The sequence below is a fragment of the Pan paniscus genome, chromosome 15 (genome assembly GCF_029289425.2).
Source record: "Pan paniscus chromosome 15, NHGRI_mPanPan1-v2.0_pri, whole genome shotgun sequence".
In the NCBI taxonomy this organism is placed as follows: domain Eukaryota; kingdom Metazoa; phylum Chordata; class Mammalia; order Primates; family Hominidae; genus Pan; species Pan paniscus.
This window is the reverse complement of record NC_073264.2, coordinates 24077491-24095220: the sequence shown is the minus strand read 5'-3', so window position 1 is coordinate 24095220 and position 17730 is coordinate 24077491. Positions and strand designations below refer to the sequence as shown.

The 17730-nt window shown below is 44.4% G+C and overlaps 1 protein-coding gene across 1 annotated transcript; it reads left to right on the top strand.

Moving 5' to 3' along the window:
* Positions 1-11991: 11991 nt before the first annotated feature.
* Positions 11992-13035, top strand: LOC100994199 (olfactory receptor 6J1). The gene has a single exon (XM_003808133.4). It carries the CDS (start codon positions 11992-11994, stop codon positions 13033-13035), a length of 1044 nt encoding a protein of 347 aa, XP_003808181.2.
* Positions 13036-17730: the final 4695 nt, after the last annotated feature.

The window sequence follows — 17730 nt, the reverse complement described above, 5'->3', positions numbered from 1 at the left end:
TAACCTCAGACTACAGGCACTTGCATACATCAGACCTATTATAAAAATCTGAGGATCAAAGTTCCAGTCCTTTTTTTTTCCAGTCCATTTTTACCCCTGGGAGAATCCTGATTTTTAACATAATTTGATATATGCAAATAGATACAAAGGGACTCTTCTTATCTCTATTTGCTGTGGAAATAGAGGCACTAATGTAAGCAGATATTCTGAGGGGTGGGTTCAGGAAGCATGCCAGTAGTGTGAGGCTGGGGATGGATGTTTTCTGCTCTTCTCAGCCACACTGGAACCCCAGTTCTTGCCTAGTCAAAATATGCTGCTAGTCTTGCTTAGCAATAGACACTTAGCCTTAAAAATTTTTTATCCAATGACTTTTCCTTCACTCTCATGTTTCATAACCTTTTCCTAGTTTTTGGCACTGCTGACATACCTACGACTTGGATTTCTCCTCCCCTGCTTGCTAATCCTGTACCACTGGCTTTCTGTTGGTTTGCTTTCTCACTACTCTTTCTCTTGTTCCCAGTGGTGACTCCTTCTCCTGCCTTTTAACTGAAGGCTTTCACCGAGGCTCTATTCCCAATTTCTGAGATGAGGGCTCACTATGTTGCCCAGGCTGGTCTCAAACTCCTGGGCTCAAGGGATCCTCCGGGCACAGTCTCCTCAGTAGCTGGGATAACAGGCATGAACCACAGCACCCGGCCCTTTTTTTCCTTTTCTACATAGACTTCTCCAGAGTATTAGGTTTCCTATCTATTTGCTTACTTACCCACTCCTTATTCACTTTTTTACTGAGTTTCTCTCATGTCTTTGTTATGATATTGGGCGTAGGGAATACCACAATGAATAAAACCTAGTTTCTACCTTCAGGGAGTCATATAAATGGATAAGGCATAGCCTGACCCAATACCTGGCTCTTTCTACTCATAGTCTGGTGGTACTCATTGCCCTCTATTGAAAGGCTAAGGCTTGATTTTAATCTCACATCTTCCATGAATCCTGTGCCTGTACCACTAGCTTTCATTGATTTTCTTCTCTATACTGCTCTGGTCAAGAAAGCTGGAGTTTTTGCCTTCAAAGTTTTGTTACCTTGGGTGATTCATTTGACCCGTGTTAGACTTAACACCCTTCTGTGACATGAGGAGGTTATAGAACTAGGGTCCTTCCATCTTCAAAATTCTATTCCTATGATCATATACAATTGTGGGGAGGGGGAGATGGCTAATATAAAACATCAATTATATAGTGGAACTAGTACTTAAAAAAAAACCAACTTATGAATGACATCCTCATGAGAGTTGCTAGTACATCATAAAGTTGTTGGTTGGGCCTAAAAAATAGTCATCCTTGTCGCCTATTATAATTAGCCAGTTGCCAGACCCATTACCATGCTCAAGTAAGGGAAGGCAGACATGGGAGTGGCTGGAGTTAAAGCAGAATAAGGTTGACAGCCTTAAACTCTCTGGAAGTATTGTCCCTGTACAGAAATTGTCCAAAGGTCATTGACCTTTAAAGTGAATTTTTGCCTTAATCTATAAATTTATAAATGTCATTTATGTTAAATAAATTTCTGTAGAGCAAAAGTTTGTTTGGATCTTAAAAATAACTTTCTGATTAGAAATGTGATGTATGAACACTATTTTCTTACTCATTGATACTTTGAATTTAAAAAACAGAGGCTTACTCAAGCTAGTTGACTAAAGTCTTGTGTGTATGTGAGTGTGTGTGTATGTGTAAGATTGTAGAAAGAATACATCAGGCAGTCTCTCATGGGCATCCAAGAGTAGGAACAAGGCACACAGGGATTGGAACAAGAAAGTCAGCAGCTCAGGCTGCCACCATCCTTTCCGGTGGGCCCGTGTTCCCTCAGTCATTACTTGTCTCTGAGTCTAAGCTACTGTTACACTTCTCTTTGAAACAAGGTCTCTACTATCACTGATGGTTTATTTGCTCCCCTATGACTTCAGCTTAGGAATCACTTTGGTTTGCTATGGCACCTACTCCAGCCCCAACTCTACACAACTTTTCAGAAAAGTACCCACCAGCGTCTTACTAATTAGTCTCTGTGTTTGTTAGAGCTCTTATGACTGCAGAAGACCATAATTCAAATGAACTTAAGAAAAACGGAGGACTTTTTGGCTTGTACAATCAGAAAGGATATTGTTGGCAGGCCTCAGGCATGACTGATCCAGTCATACACAACAGTGTCCAAATTTTATCTCTGTCTCTTAGCTGCATTTCCATTGGTGTGTTGTCCTCATGAATCCAGACAGCAGAAAGGCTCTCTCCGTGCAACAGCGGAAGGGTGAGGCTGGGTGTGTCTACTGGCAGCTCAGGGTTACATCATCACAGCTTTTGAGCCCAGAGGAGAGAGCTCTTCCTAACTCTGCTCCAGCATATGGATTCTAAAGGAGGGATTCCTGGCCTGCCTTGGGTTGGATGGTCACTCTTTGGATCAGTCACTGTGGTTGGGTGATGGATATTATAATAGATCGTGTTCCCTTTCATGAACTTTGGCTTTATATTGTGATATTATATAGTCCCATTAGAATCACATGGTTTGTGTAATGGGGAAGGAGCTGCTTCCCAAAAGGGAATGAGGTAGTGGTTAATAGAAGAAAATAAGAAAGAATGTTAAAAACAACAGGTGTCTACCATAGTTTCTGTGCCTCTTGGTTCAATTTCTTGAGGAAATCTGCTGCATTTATCCCCACCTTTGGCTTAGTTTCTCCTGGGTTGTTTGCCTACCTGTGACCCAATCGGATGGGTGGCCAACTCATATGTAGGAACGCTGCAGCTAGGGCTCTGGGTGGGGAACACAATGATTGACCTATCTACCACAATAATATAAAAATAAGAAAGAATAGTCTGGGCGCGGTGGCTCACGCCTGTAATCCCAGCACTTTGGGAGGCTGAGGTGGGCAGATCACGAGGTCAGGAGATCAAGACCATCCTGGCTAACACAGTGAAACCCCGTCTCTACTAAAAATACAAAAAATTAGCCGGGGGTGGTGGCGGGTGCCTGTAGTCCCAGCTACTCGGGAGGCTGAGGCAGGAGAATGGCGTGAACCTGGGAGGCGGAGCTTGCAGTGAGCCGAGATCGCGCCACTGCACTCCAGCCTGGGTGAAAGAGCAAGACTCTGTCTCAAAAAAAAAAAAAAAAAAAAGAAAGAATAGATCCCGGCATGCAGAAATAACCACAATTAATATTTTAGTTAATATACTTATATTCTTTTATCTATGCATTAATATATGTCTTTAAAAAATGGAATCAGCTGGGTGTGGTGGCTCACACCTATAATCCCAGCACTTTGGGAGGCAGAGGCGGGTGGATCACTTGAGGTCAGGAGTTTGAGACCAGCCTGGCCAAATGGCTAAGCCTCCTCTCTACTAAAAATACAAAAATTAGCTGGGCATGGTGGTGCACGCCTGTGCTCCCAGCAACTCAAGAGTCTGATGCATGAGAATCACTTGACCCTGGGAGGCAGAGGTTGCAGTGAGCTGAGATGGCACCACTGCACTCCAGCCTGGGTGACAGAACGACACTTGGTCTCAAAAAAAAGAGAGGCTGGGCGCGGTGGCTCACACCTGTAATCCCAGCACTTTGGGAGGCCAAGGTGGGTGCATTATCTGAGGTTGGGAGTTCGAGACCAGTTCTCCAGAGATGGAGAACCCTGTCTCTACTAAAAATACAAAATTAGTCAGGCATGGTGGCACATGCCCGTAATTCCACTACTCGGGAGGCTGAGGCAGAAGAATCACTTGAACCCAGGTGGCAGAGCCTGCGGTGAGCCGTGATCATGCCATTGCACTCCAGCCTGGGCAACAAGAATTAAACTCTGTCTCAAAAAAAAAAAAAAAGGATGATGTCATTTATACTATTTTGCAACACTCTTTTTACTTCATTATCTATTCTTCTACAATGTTTGTGACTTGAACTAGGGTAATGGGGATGGTGATAAGTGGTTGGATTTGACATATATATAAAGGTAGAGCCAGTGGGATTTGCTAATGAATTGGGTATGAGATGTGAGAAAAAGAAATTGCTGAAATTGTTAGATACTATTGCCTGTTCATAGGGGTATATGATGTGAGATTGAAATTAGGAGCTTTTTGGACTAAAATTCATGTATACTGAGCAACTTTTGCTTTTCCAGTTAGGCATTATGGGGATTCAAAAATAATTTTATGAAAAAAATCCCTGTTCCCAAGGAACTTAAAAATCTGCCCAGAGGCTAAATAACCACAAATGAAATGATGAAATATATGGCAATAAAAATGAGTCACACACCACAACATGATTGGATTTCAAAACTATAAGGTTGAGAAAAAGATGTCAGACCCAAAACAAGACCTATTAGATGATTTCATTTATATGAATTTCCAAAACAGGCAAAACTAATCCATGGTGTTAGAAATCAAGATAATGGTTACAGCTGGGATGTGGGGAGGGAGCTTGAGAAGGATTTCTGGGGTGCTAGTACCATTCTATTTCTTCACCAGGGTGGTGGTTACATGAATGTGTTCACTTTATTGATAATTCATTGAGCTTATGATTTGTATACTTTTCTGTACATGTGTTATATTTAAATTAAAAAAGGTTAAAAACACTCCAGTTCTACACTGTGGATTCCTGATTCCAAGTGCAAGAAAAGGATATCTAAAGAGGGAGAACCTAGCTTAGGCTAGGAAAAGGGACAAGAGTAGGGCCTAGAGACTAGGCGGTGGAGAAGATGGTCCCAATGGTAGGACACTTGGGGCCCGAGTGTGCAGTAAGAAAGTGAGGGCCAGCGTGGGGCACAGTGAATAGAGTGGCTCAACCGAAGTAAAAGATGCACAAGGTGATGTGTCAGACAGGAGCTGAGTCTGGGCGGTAATTCAAGGGAGACTGGGATTAGGGGGCCTTGAATGCCAGGCTATGCAGTGTGGGACCTTTTGTTTCACATAGTGCAAGGTTACTGAAGCTTTGGCATATTGATCACAGTGTATTAGGATGTTGAAGAGGAGGGTCCTGGGTAAATGGAGTGGTAGGGATGGATGGAACTGTCACAGTGGGGCTGGAGAGGGGGTGGATGGAGGACTGTATGCTGTGAGGCTCTCTGAGAAAGGCCTGGGGGTGTTGATCTTGGCTAGTGTTCTGTTCCCAGTTCTTGTTAGTGTAGATGTTTAGGTTTGCATCCTTTCCTAAGTGGGCCTCAGGGGCATCAGACTCAGGCTTGGTGTTCAGGGACAGCTTCGTAATGTGCCCCTGAGGAGTGCCCCATGTTTGGATGTTTCTCAGAAAGTGCATGCTCTCACCTGAGCCAATCCCACCCCAACCCTCCCAAGTGGGGTCCAAACATGGGACCCTTCTAGAGTATGCCCCCTTCAGCCCTGACAGTGCAGAGTCTGTTTGCAGCAACGCAAGCCTCAGCGCCCAGCACGGAAGCCTGGGGCAGCTGTGTGGGCAGGATATGCTGGGGGCCAGCCCCCTCTACCTTATTTAGGCAAATGTGAGTATTTCTGAATCCTCCCGCTGAATCCCTTCCAGCTTACTGACTCCTCTATAGAGTGCAGATGGTGGAGGACAGGAAGTAGTTTCTTCATTTCCAGGAATCCTGGGCAACCGAAATTCCCATGTAGAGAAGCATCTTCCCTTTGTCTTCACACTTTGTAGCCAACCAGATATGCTGTCCAAGGAGAGAATAGTTGATTAAGGCAGAAGCATGGTCCTGATGAGATGTATTCCAGAGCCAGAAGGGACAGTATTCTTCCCTCTAGGGTGGGATGATCAATATCTCAGTAGGGACAGGGAAGATAAGGTTTGTTCTTTTCCAGTATTGCAGAATAGGAGGGGTTCTAGAAAATAAAGCAATATGGTGTTTTATGATTTCACACATCATATGAATTATCATACATTTGTTCTTCACGATCCTTGGCAATGATCTATCATATGAGTTATCTTATTTTCCGTTTTGTGCTTCTCAACCTCATGAGGAAGATGAGGAAAAGAGCATTACCGCTGTTTGTCACATGAGGATTCATTTGCAGATAGTATGAAAATGGAGGCAATTTTTCCAGTCTCAAGAATGGTAAAAGGCACAGGTGGGACTTGAACCCAGACTCTTGGCTTCAAGTCCAGAGTTTTCTCATGCACCGGCTACCCCTCAACAGGATTTGACTATCCTGCAGTAACCCTAGAGGAAGTTTAGTCCTTGGGACGCTTGGCCTGCCAGTCTCTGAAAAAAATATGATGGGGATGGTGGTGGTGGTAGTGCATGCTGGGTTGAGGGGACAGAGGAAGAAGCAGGTTGATGGTTGTTGTCCATCAGGTAACACAGTGTTTCTTTTCCCCTTTTCTCTGGAATCAAGAAGCAACCAGAAGACTGGGCTGAGCAGAAGACTGGAGAGGGTGCAGGAAAGATGGTAGCAGGAGAGGAGAATAAAGCACCATCCAGGAGCTTAGTGGATAGTGCCCCTTTTCTCTCCCCAACTGGATCAGATTGTGTAGACAGTGTGGGAGGTGCAGCTGGTCAATGCTTAACCGAAGGTGACTTCCTCACACACTCAGGATTAGGGCCGGAGGATTTGTAGACCTCTCTATGCTGGAATGGATGTCATACCTTGTAACTTCCTCAGCAGTGTAAAACATCCAACATGTACCTTCCAGCTGTCTACAACACGAGTGCATGCTCGTCCGACAAGAGGTCACAGCTAGGGCAACAATCCACATGAGTTGGGAAGGGCTCATTTCACCTGTCAAACACTGCGGCTCTCATGTGGAATGCACTGTGGCTTTTTGGTCAAGATAATTACTGTGGAAGATCCTAGGTGGCAGCAAATCCCAGGTGAACAGACTGAGCCGTGGAGGTGGCATAAGGCAACCCTAGCCGAGGTGAGTGCAGACCAATCGTTTGGCATTTGGGGGCTGGCTGGGAGCAGCAGTTCCTGTTATAATCTCAGGTGTGTATCTTTGCCTTCATTAAGCTTCTTAATATTTCTGATGTGAGGAAATGATTTTCCAGTGGGTGCAGTGGCACCTTATGCAAAGATGTATTTTGAGAGTTAAATGAATTAAGTCTTGATCCCTCATCTTACCATGTCCAGATTTGGTGACCAAGTCCAAATTCATCCTCCATACTACTCTTCTAGATTTTACAGACTGTGCATATATCTACATTTAGTAACTGCTGTCTTTCTGTGTGTGTGTGTGTGTGTGTGTGTGTGTGTGTTTCTGCCATGCCAGGGGTCAGGGCTTCTTCTTGGGGCTGTGGCCTTTCCTCCTGCTGCATTGGTTCTTTAAGATCCTTGGCAATGATCCATGCTATAACATAGATGAACCTTTAAAAATATTATAGTAAGTGGCCTACACCTGTAATCTCAGCACTTTGGGATGCTAAGACAGGAAGATTGGTTGAGCGCAGGAGTTCGAGACCAGCCTGGGCAATATGGCAAAACCCCTATCACTACAAAAAATACAAAAATTGGCCGGGCATGGTGGTGTGTGCCTGTAGTCCCAGTTACTTGGGAGTCTGAGGTGGGAGAATCACTTGAGCCTGGGAGGTCGAGGATGTAGTGAGTTATGATTGCACCACTGCACTCCAGCCTGGGTGACAGAGTGAGACCCTGTCTCAAAAAATAAAAAAAGTAAAATTATTTTCTAATTAAAAAAAAAATTAGGCTAGGCACGGTGGCTCACGCCTGTAATCCCAGCACTTTGGGAGGCCGAGGTGGATGGATCACTTGAAGTCAGGAGTTCGAGACCAGCCTGGCCAACATGGGGAAACCCTGTCTCTACTAAAAATACAAAAATCTGCTGAGCGTGGTGGCAGACGCCTGTAATCCCAGCTACTTGGGAGGCTGAGGCTGGAGAATTGCTTGAACCGGGGAGGCGGAGGTTGCAGTGACCAGAGATTGCACCATTGCACTCCAGCCTGGGTGACAGGAGTAAAACTCCATCTCAAAAAAAAAAAAAAAAAAAAAATTATCCAGGTGTGATGGTGTGCACCTGTAGTCCTAGCTACTTGGGAGGCTGAGGCAGGAGGATCACTTGAGCCCAGGAGTTTGGGGCTGCAGTGAGCTATCTTCATGCCACTGCACTCCAGCCTCACTGACAGAGCAGGACCCTGTCTCTAAAAAAAATTTAAAAATAAAAATATAGAAAATATTATAGTAAGTGAAAGAAGCTAGACACAAAGGACCACATATGGTATGATTCATTTATATGAAATGTCCAGAATAGGCAAATCCATAGTCAGAAAGTAGAAAAATAGTTTCCAGGGAATGGAGGAGGGATCATTAAAATATCCTTAAATCTGCCGGGCATGGTGGCTCACGCCTGTAATCCCAGCACTTTGGGAGGTCAAGGCGGGAAGATCACGAGGTCAGGAGCTGGAGACCAGCCTGACCAACACGGTGAAACCTCATCTCTACTACAAATACAAAAATTAGCTGGGCATGGTGGCACACGCCTGTAATCCCAGCTTACTCAGGAGGCTGAGGCAGGAGAATCGCTTGAACCCTGGAGGTGGAGGTTGCAGTGAGCTGAGCTCGTGCCACTGCACTCCAGCCTGGGTGACAGAGCGAGACTCCATCTCAAAAATATATATATATATATATTCTTAAGTTGATTGTGGTGATGGACACACAGTTTTGTGAATACACTAAAAGCTATTGAATTGTATACTTTAAATGGGTGGAATGTATGGTACTTGAGTTATATATCAATAAAGCTGTTAAGAAAGAAAAGATCCTTGGCAATGCAAATGTGGTGAGTTGTCTGGAGAGACCGTCCATGTGCCAAGGCTACAGGAAGGTAGGGCAGGTCGTGAGGACAGGTTCTGTGCAGGAGTGGCTGATGTTCTGACTCAGGTTAGATGGACAGAGGTCAACTCAGTCCTCGGGATTTCTGCGGTCCTCTTCCTTTACTAGATTATTCTTGTTTTTCCTAGTCCAATCCGTATTCTTCTTCGTCACTGGTAATTGCGTGGCCTCTGCTATCCAGAGTCCCTCCTAGGTATAGAAGCCCTATTTGACCTTGTCCCTGGAATCTATCAGTTTTCCTGGTAGTTGGTTTGCTTTCCAGACTAATGGCCCAGGACAAATATCCATGAAAAAACTTTGCCGTCCCTTAATTTTTCCTCTGTTTCTGTGATTTTTCTGAAATCAGGTTTCTTCACATCTCTTTTAGACTGAAAGCTGTGCAAGGGCATGCAATTTTTTTACCATCTCTGCAAACTTTCATCAATCGCAGGCCCCACAACATAGTTGGCACTCAATATGTGTTTGCTAATATACATTTTCAATCCAACTATGTATATATATATATCCTTTTAGAATAATTTTCTTTCCTTCTTTCTTTCATCTTTCTCTCTCTGTCTCTCTTTCTCTCTCTCTCTCTTTCTTTCTTCAGAGTCTCACTCTGTCACCTAGGCTGGAGTGCAGTGCTGTGTGATCATGGCTCACTGAAGCTCCTGGGCTCAGGTGATTCTCCCACCTTCGCTTCACAAGTAGCTGGGACAACAGCTGCATGGCACCATGCCTGGCTAATTTTTGTATTTTTCATTAGAGGCAGAGTTTCACCATGTTGCCCAGGCTAGTCTCAAACTCCTGACCTTGAGTCATCCTCCCATCTCGGCCTTCCATAGTGCTGGGATTACACGCGTTAGCCACCATGCCCAGCTTAACTTCTTTTATATAAAAGGAATATTTGTTCATTGTAAAAAAAAAATACTGAAAATATCAAGAAGAGGCCGGGTGTGGTGGCTCATGCCTATGATCCCAACACTTTGGGAAGTAGAGGCAGGAGGATCGCTTGAGCCCAGGAGTTTGAGACCAGCCTGGGCAACATAGTGAGATCCCATAGCTGTGAAAAGTAATGGCAAAACCGCAATTACTTTTGCAACAACCTAATAGCTGGGCATGGTGGCATGCACCTGTGATCCCAGATTCTTGGGAGGCTGAGGTGGGAGGATCACTTGATCCAGGGAGGCTGAGTCTGAAGTGGGCTGTATGCTACCACTACTGCACTCCAGCCTGGGTGACAGAGTAAGACTTTGTCTCCAAAAAAAAAAAAAAAAATTCATTCTCACTGTTGGTTGAGCTGCAGTTTATTCATTTCTTTATTGTATAATATTCAACTCTGTGAGCATATCATGATTTATTCTCCTGTCTTTGGACATTGTTCCCTCCTTCTCTTTTTTCCCCTTCCTTCCTCCTTTCCTCCCACCCCCTCTACCCTCCTCTCCTCTCCTCCCCTCTCCTCCCCTCCCTTCCCCCTTTCCTTCCTTCCTTCCTTGCTTGCTTCCTTCCCTCCCTCCCTCTCTCTTTTCCCTCCCTCCCCCTCTCCCCCTTCCCTATACATATTCTTGTTTGTCTCCTGGGGCATATGTGCAAGTTTCTCTACCTAGGAGTAGAATTATTGGGTCACAGAGTATGTGAATGTTCATCTTTACAAGGTCATGACAAATTATTTTCCAAAGCAATTATATAAATTTACGCTCCCACCAGCAGTGTAAATTTTTTAACTCTCCACATCCTCGTCAACACTTGTTATTGTCATATTTTTGCTTCTTGACAATATAGTGGGTATAAAATGGTATCTTGCTAGTGTCTTAATTTATATTTCCTTAATTACTAATGAGATCAAGCATCTTTTTGTACATTTATTTTTCCTCTTTAATGGAGTTCAGGTAGCATGTTTGGCCCATCTTTCTATTGGATTGCTTATCTATTTCTTACTGCTTTGTATGAATCAAAATGTTAATTACATGAGTACTAAAGTTTGTCCATTATCTGTGGCATAAATATGTTCTTCCTGTTTGTGATTTGCCTTTAACTTTATTTGAAGGATCTTTTAATAAATAGAAATTCTTCATTTTAATGTAGCTTAATTTATTAATATTTTCTTTTCTGTTTAGCACTTTTTTGGGGTCTTATTTAGTAGGTTCTTTCCTACTCTGAGGCCAAAAACAACATTCTTCTATCTTTTCTTCTAAAAGTTTTGATCTTTACACAAAAGTTTTTTGTCCATCTGGAGTGGATGTTAGTGTCTGATATGAGATTGGGAATCAATTTTACTTTTTCCCCTATGGACAAGCAGCAGTACCAGCTTCTTTCACTTCTGACACATATCACTGTTCCACATCTGTGTGGGTCTGTTTCTTGGCTCTGTATTTTGTTCCATTGGTCATTTTTATGTATATTTGTGCCAATGCCATCTTGCCTTAATCATTCCAATTTTATAAGTCTCAATATCTGCCAATGCAAGCCCCTTCCCTGACTTTCTTCTTCAGCAATGTCTTCTTGGCTACTCTAGGACCTTTGCTAATTTACATCTGTCCCCCAAAATGGCATCACAATGTCATTACAAGTTTGTAACTTGCTTTAAAAACACTTTTAAAACCTAATAATAATAAATACTTAAATAATGCTTAAAATAACGCTTTAAAACTTAATAATACATTTTGAATGTTTTGTCATTTATATGTTACTGTAAAATATAATTTTTAATGGCTACATAATGTGTTATTTCTTAAAGGTACCATAATTTGTTTATTTCATCTCCCATTTCTGGATATTAAAGTTGTTGCCAAATTTTCATTATTGTAAAAAATTCTGTGGTGAATATTCTTGTGGCAAAATTTTTTTAACATATCCGTGACAACTTCCTCAGGATGGAAGTACAATTTCCGAATCTAAGAATTTGCTTAATTTTAAGGTTTTTGATACACATCGCTAAATTATCTTTTAGAAAGTTCATATGAACTGTATGACAGTGTAGGTCTCAGGACACCCTTGCTGACAGTGTACATTATTATTTTCAAAAACCTTGTCCATTTTGATAGGCAAATAATTGAAAGCCAAGCTAAACTTGGATTACACGTCTAGCTGGCAGTCATCATGTTCTATGTTCATATTTTTCTAGTGAGCAGCCATGGGGTTTCATCCACTGAACACTCTCTTAAGTGTTATCTCCCTTTGTTCTGTTAAAAGAATTGAGCCAGGCCCACCAGGCCCATGGGTAACTGGACTGCAGTGGTGACTGAGTTTGTTCTGCTGGGGTTTTCCCTGAGCAGGGAGGTGGAGCTGCTGCTCCTGGTGCTCCTGCTGCCCACGTTCCTGCTGACTCTTCTGGGGAACCTGCTCATCATCTGCACTGTGCTGTCCTGCTCCCGCCTCCACACCCCCATGTACTTCTTCTTGTGCAACCTCTCTATCCTGGACATCCTCTTTACCTCAGTCATCTCTCCAAAAGTGTTGGCCAACTTAGGATCTAGGGATAAAACCATCTCCTTTGCCGGATGTATCACCCAGTGCTATTTCTACTTTTTCTTGGGCACAGTTGAGTTCCTCCTGCTGACGGTCATGTCCTATGACCGCTATGCCGCCATCTGCTGCCCCCTGCGGTACACCACCATCATGAGACCTTCTGTCTGCATTGGGACCGTTGTGTTCTCTTGGGTGGGAGGCTTCCTGTCTGTGCTCTTTCCAACCATCCTCATCTCCCAGCTGCCCTTCTGTGGCTCCAATATCATTAACCACTTCTTCTGTGACAGTGGACCCTTGCTGGCCCTGGCCTGTGCAGACACCACTGCCATCGAGCTGATGGATTTTATGCTTTCTTCCATGGTCATCCTCTGCTGCATAGTCCTCGTGGCCTATTCCTATATGTACATCATCTTGACCATAGTGCGCATTCCTTCTGCAAGTGGAAGGAAGAAGGCCTTTAATACCTGTGCTTCCCACCTGACCATAGTCATCATTTCTAGTGGCATCACTGTGTTTATCTATGTGTCTCCCTCCCAGAAAGAATATCTGGAGATCAACAAGATCCCTTCGGTTCTGAGCAGTGTGGTGACTCCATTCCTCAACCCCTTTATATATACTCTGAGGAATGACACAGTGCAGGGAGTCCTCAGGGATGTGTGGGTCAGGGTTCGAGGAGTTTTCGAAAAGAGGATGAGGGCAGTGCTGAGAAGCAGATTATCCTCCAACAAAGACCGCCAAGGAAGGGCTTGCTCTTCTCCACCATGTATCTATTCTGTAAAGCTCCAGTGTTAGAAAGAGAGGAGCTGCCTTAGTGAAAGAGTGAGCTGGCTAAGGAATTCTGAATAGTCTATAGTGGAAAGACTGACTGCGGAGACAGAGACTTGAACTCTGGCCTTGGTTTTCACTTTAATCTGTGACCGCAGCTGTGTCACCAGCCATTCTGACTCTCAGTACTCTCAGCTGAAGTGCAACAGGGCTGGACTTGATGATCTCTAAGCCCCATCCACACTGAATATTGTAAGAATGGAAGGGCCATGCAGCCTATTTCCTCCTAAAGTCCTAACATGTTTGGCCCCATTTCTTTATGGATCCCGAACACAAACTGTTCTATCGGCTTGACACGAAGTCCTTCCTGAACTTCTCTGCACGAACCCTCTTTCTTTCCATCCTCTGCAGGATCTTTTTAGAAATAACCTTCATTATTCTCTAATCCACTATCATATCCTGTAATCCATTTTTTTTTTTCGGGCATTTGCAATGATTGTGTTGGGTGCATGTCATCTGTGTTATTTAATAATATTGCTTTCTGTAATAGAACATGTTCATAATATCCAATATGCTCATGTCCTTATGTAAGACATGGCCCTGTTCCCCTAGCCACTAATGATTGATCCATGGATGGATAATCTGACTGAAGGCATAACCCATCACCTGCAGGGACACTTGCACACCTAAGAGACTCGCCAGTGACCTATGACCTGTGTGGCTTGGCTGGACCGGAGGAGCTGTGCAAACAGATACCACTTTTTTGAGAAATTGAAGCAAAAAACACAGAGATTATTCCACACAAGTGCGATGCTTCCCCTGGAAGCAGAAATAGGCTTGGTGGCTGGAGTGGCCACTTTGGGTGCCAGGTGCAAGCTGATGAATAATTAGAGGAAACAGGTCTGCCCCTCAGAGAGAATGCAGTTGATGTATAGAGAAAAACAGAGAAGAGACAGATGATAGCCCACTCACAACACAAAGGCACAACACAAAGAGCCCTCTTCTCTCATGACTTCCTAGACCTGGAGCTGGTAGAGTTTTGATTCCTATTCCTGGATTTGATGTGTTTTGCCTGTACCTGTAAATCAAATCCCTTTTTATTGAGCTATCTTGAGAAGGTCTTAGATTCTTGTGACCAAAAAGCAGCTTGACTACAAAGTTCATTATCTCTCCACAAGGCATAGCTTCTCCCCTTTTCTGGCTCCATACACCTGGAAAGAATCTGTTTTGTTTTTGTTTTGAGACAGAGTCTCGCTCTGTCGCCCAGGATGGAGTGCAGTGGTGCAATCTCAGCTCACTGCAACCTCCGCCTCCTGGGTTCAAGTGATTCTCCTGCCTCAGCCTCCTGAGTAGCTGGGACCACAGGCGTGTGCCACCATGCCTGGCTAATTTTTGTATTTTTAGTAGAGATGGGGTTTCACTGTGTTAGCCAGGATGGTCTCGATCTCCTGAACTCGTGATCTGCCCACATCGGCCTCCCAAAACGCTGGGATTAGAGGCATGAGCCACTGCGCCCAGCCAAGAATCTGTTTTTAACTGCACTCCTAGTCTGAATTCTTGGTGCCCAAACACTGTCTGGGATGCTTACTTGGCCCCACTCTGGGCCTGTGGTTCAGCTCAGTGCAAACCAGCTTTTCAATGTCATCAGAATCTCTGAGGTTTAATTTCTTGTCTTGCTTGGCCGCCAGTGCTGCAGCATCCACTTTGCTAAATTAACCCCTATGCTCTGCGTGGAACTGGTCAGAAGGACACATGCATACCTAAGGAACTGCTGCAGAGTTCTGTGGACATAAATGAAGACCACTTAAATGAGCACAGATGCCACTTATTCAGAGCTAGCTATATCAGGGGAGTCAGCCACCATCACTTGCATTTGGCAGAGAGTCAAAGGCAGGCAGGGGAGTGGAAAGCTTCATAGTAGAAAAAAAGGGAAAGGCCCGAGTATCCCCTGACTGGAGGATTTTGGCATGGGGAAGCTGGAGGTGAGCTAACTAGCGTTGCAGGAAGTCAGGGACCCCAAACGGAGGGACCGGCTGAAGCCATGGCAGAAGAATGTGGATTGTGAAGATTTCATGGACACTTATCACTTCCCCAATCCATACCCTTGTGATTTCCTATGCCTGTCTTTAATCTCTTAATTCTGTCAGCTGAGGAAGATGTATGTCACCTCAGGACCATGTGATAATTGCGTTAACTGCACAAATTGTAGAGCATGTGTGTTTGAACAAATATGAAATCTGGGCACCTTGGAAAAAGAACAGGATAACAGCAATTGTTCAGGGAATAAGAGAGATAACCTTAAACTCTGACCGCTGGTGAGCCGGGGGGAACAGAGCCATATTTCTCTTCTTTCAAAAGCAAATGGGAGAAATATCACTGAATTCTTTTTCTCAGCAAGGAACACCCCGGGGAAAGAGAGTACGCGCCTGGGAGTGTAGTCCTATAGACGGCCCCCCTGGGCACGCCCATCTTTTATGGTCTGTAGACTGTAGGGGTCAAATAGACTCCAGTCTCCCATAGCACTCCCAGGCTTATTAGGAAGAGGAAATTTCCACCTAATAAATTTTGGTCAGACCGGTTGCTCTCAAAACCCTGTCTCCTGATAAGATGTTATCAATGACAATGGTGCCCGAAACTTCATTAGCAATTTTAATTTCGCCCTGGTCCTGTGGTCCTGTGATCTCGCCCTGCCTCCCTTTGCCTTGTGATATTCTATTACTTTGTAAAGTACGTGACCTCTGTGACCCACACCTATTCGTACACTCCCTCCCCTTTTGAAAGTCCCTAATAAAAACTTGCTGGTTTTTGTGGCTTGGGGGGCATCACGGAACCTACTGACATGTGATGTCTCCCCCGGCTGCCCAGCTTTAAAATTTCTCTCTTTTGTACTCTGTCCCTTTATTTCTCAAACCGGCCGATGCTTAGGGAAAATAGAAAAGAACCTATGTGACTAATGGGGCAGGTTCTCCGATAAACTAGAAGCAGGACATCTTAGGGGATTGGTTTGGGAAGCATATTTGACGTTCTGTGATTGGTCTTGAGTTTGAAAGAAGTGTGGAAGGGGAGGGGGGCTTCAGAAAACAGGAAAGTGGGCAGTCACGAACAAGTCTTGGCCATTCTGGGCCAAGTGCTTCAGAGGTTTGGTTGTGGTTTGGCTTCCCTTGAGGGTCCCTTTGGAGTTTCTGAGTCAGTGTTCTGTTGTTATATATGGTCTGGCTGTTGTCCACTTTTATATTCAGTCTCTCAGTTCTTTCAACCTTGAAATTTCATATAACATTTTTAAGTCTAAGCAGAAGGACAATCCTCCCAAAGTGGAAAACCAGATCCCATGAGAACAGATGATGAAAGGTGAGCTCAGGTAAACGGAGCGTTGTTGGGGATTTGCAGGTCAGGAATGGGAGCTGTAGAAACTGAGGATGTCTTGCATGTGCCAAAGACTCTGCTTCTTTGAATGGACCCGAAGCCCCAAGATGTAGACTCTTTGGCTAGTAGGGCTTGTGAGGACACCTTGTGCCTCTAGAGGAAGCCCACTGTTACTGTACATCTGGCAAAGCAGTTAGACTGTGAGGCTCAGTCTTCTATGGAGATTTCTGTGAGTCTCCAGGATCAGATTAGTGGAGAGGAAGAAGCTAGACCTCTGTGATTCCCTGTGTAAGACTCTGAGATGGCCTCAGAACCCATGCTCTTTCTACCAGAAGTGTTTCACTTAAAACATTTGAGAACTCATAGACTGTCTCAGAAGTCTTTCAAACCACTGACCAAAAGCTTCTAAGCTTGGATTTAAAACCAGCAACATACGTCCAAGTTTCCACTGGTGAACCCTTAGCCTAGCAGTTCCATTCTCAGCCCACAGCAAACACTTCCTTCTTATAGACCTTTTCATGCTTTGTGGGGTTGATGTGTTTGTTTGTCTGTCTTTGTTAGGGGTGGCAAATATTTGAGTCTCACAGCACCAAATATGTTAGCAGTGGAAGGCATCCAGGCTACCAGAGGCGAATCCATACGGGTCTGCAGCAACCTCAATCCTTGTCTCCTCAGAAGAAAGAATTTGACTGAGGGGCATAAGATGGAAAAAGAGACCATGGGAAGTTTCAGAGCAGGGGTGGAAGTTTATTTAAAAAGGCTTTAGAACAGCAAAGAAAGGAAAGTACGCTTGGAAGAGATCCAAGTGGGCACCGAGGTAAAGTGCAGTGTTTAACCTTGATCCTAGGACTCTATAGGCTGGCCCCTTTCCCATGATTCTTCCCTTAGGGTGTGCTGCCTGCACGTGCAGTGCCCCCCTTACCCTTGGGAAGTGAGCACACACGTTGTGTTTAGGAAGTTGTACCCATGCCCAACTGAGGCTTTCTTCCCTTTTCCGGTGGAGTGCCCCTGGAAGGTCATACTCCGCCATTTTGTCTCTTAATGTGCATGCCCAAAAAGTTGCTTCTTCCTGGCATCTGTATTCAATTAACACTTCAGTGCAACAGGTGTGGACCCTCAGGATAATGGCCTCTCCCTGGCTGCCAATTTATCACTTTTAGAGAGGCAATATGACAAATCCCGAACCATCACCTGACATTCCTAGTTGGTGGGGGATAGCCCTCTCCTGCCCCGCTCATGCCTGACTACCTGTAACATCTTCCCCAAGAAATAGCAAATCCCCTTCAGTGCAGAAGATTGGTTGATATTAATTTGGGGGTCTCCTACCCTTTCTCCCAGAAACCTACATCAGTGTTTCAC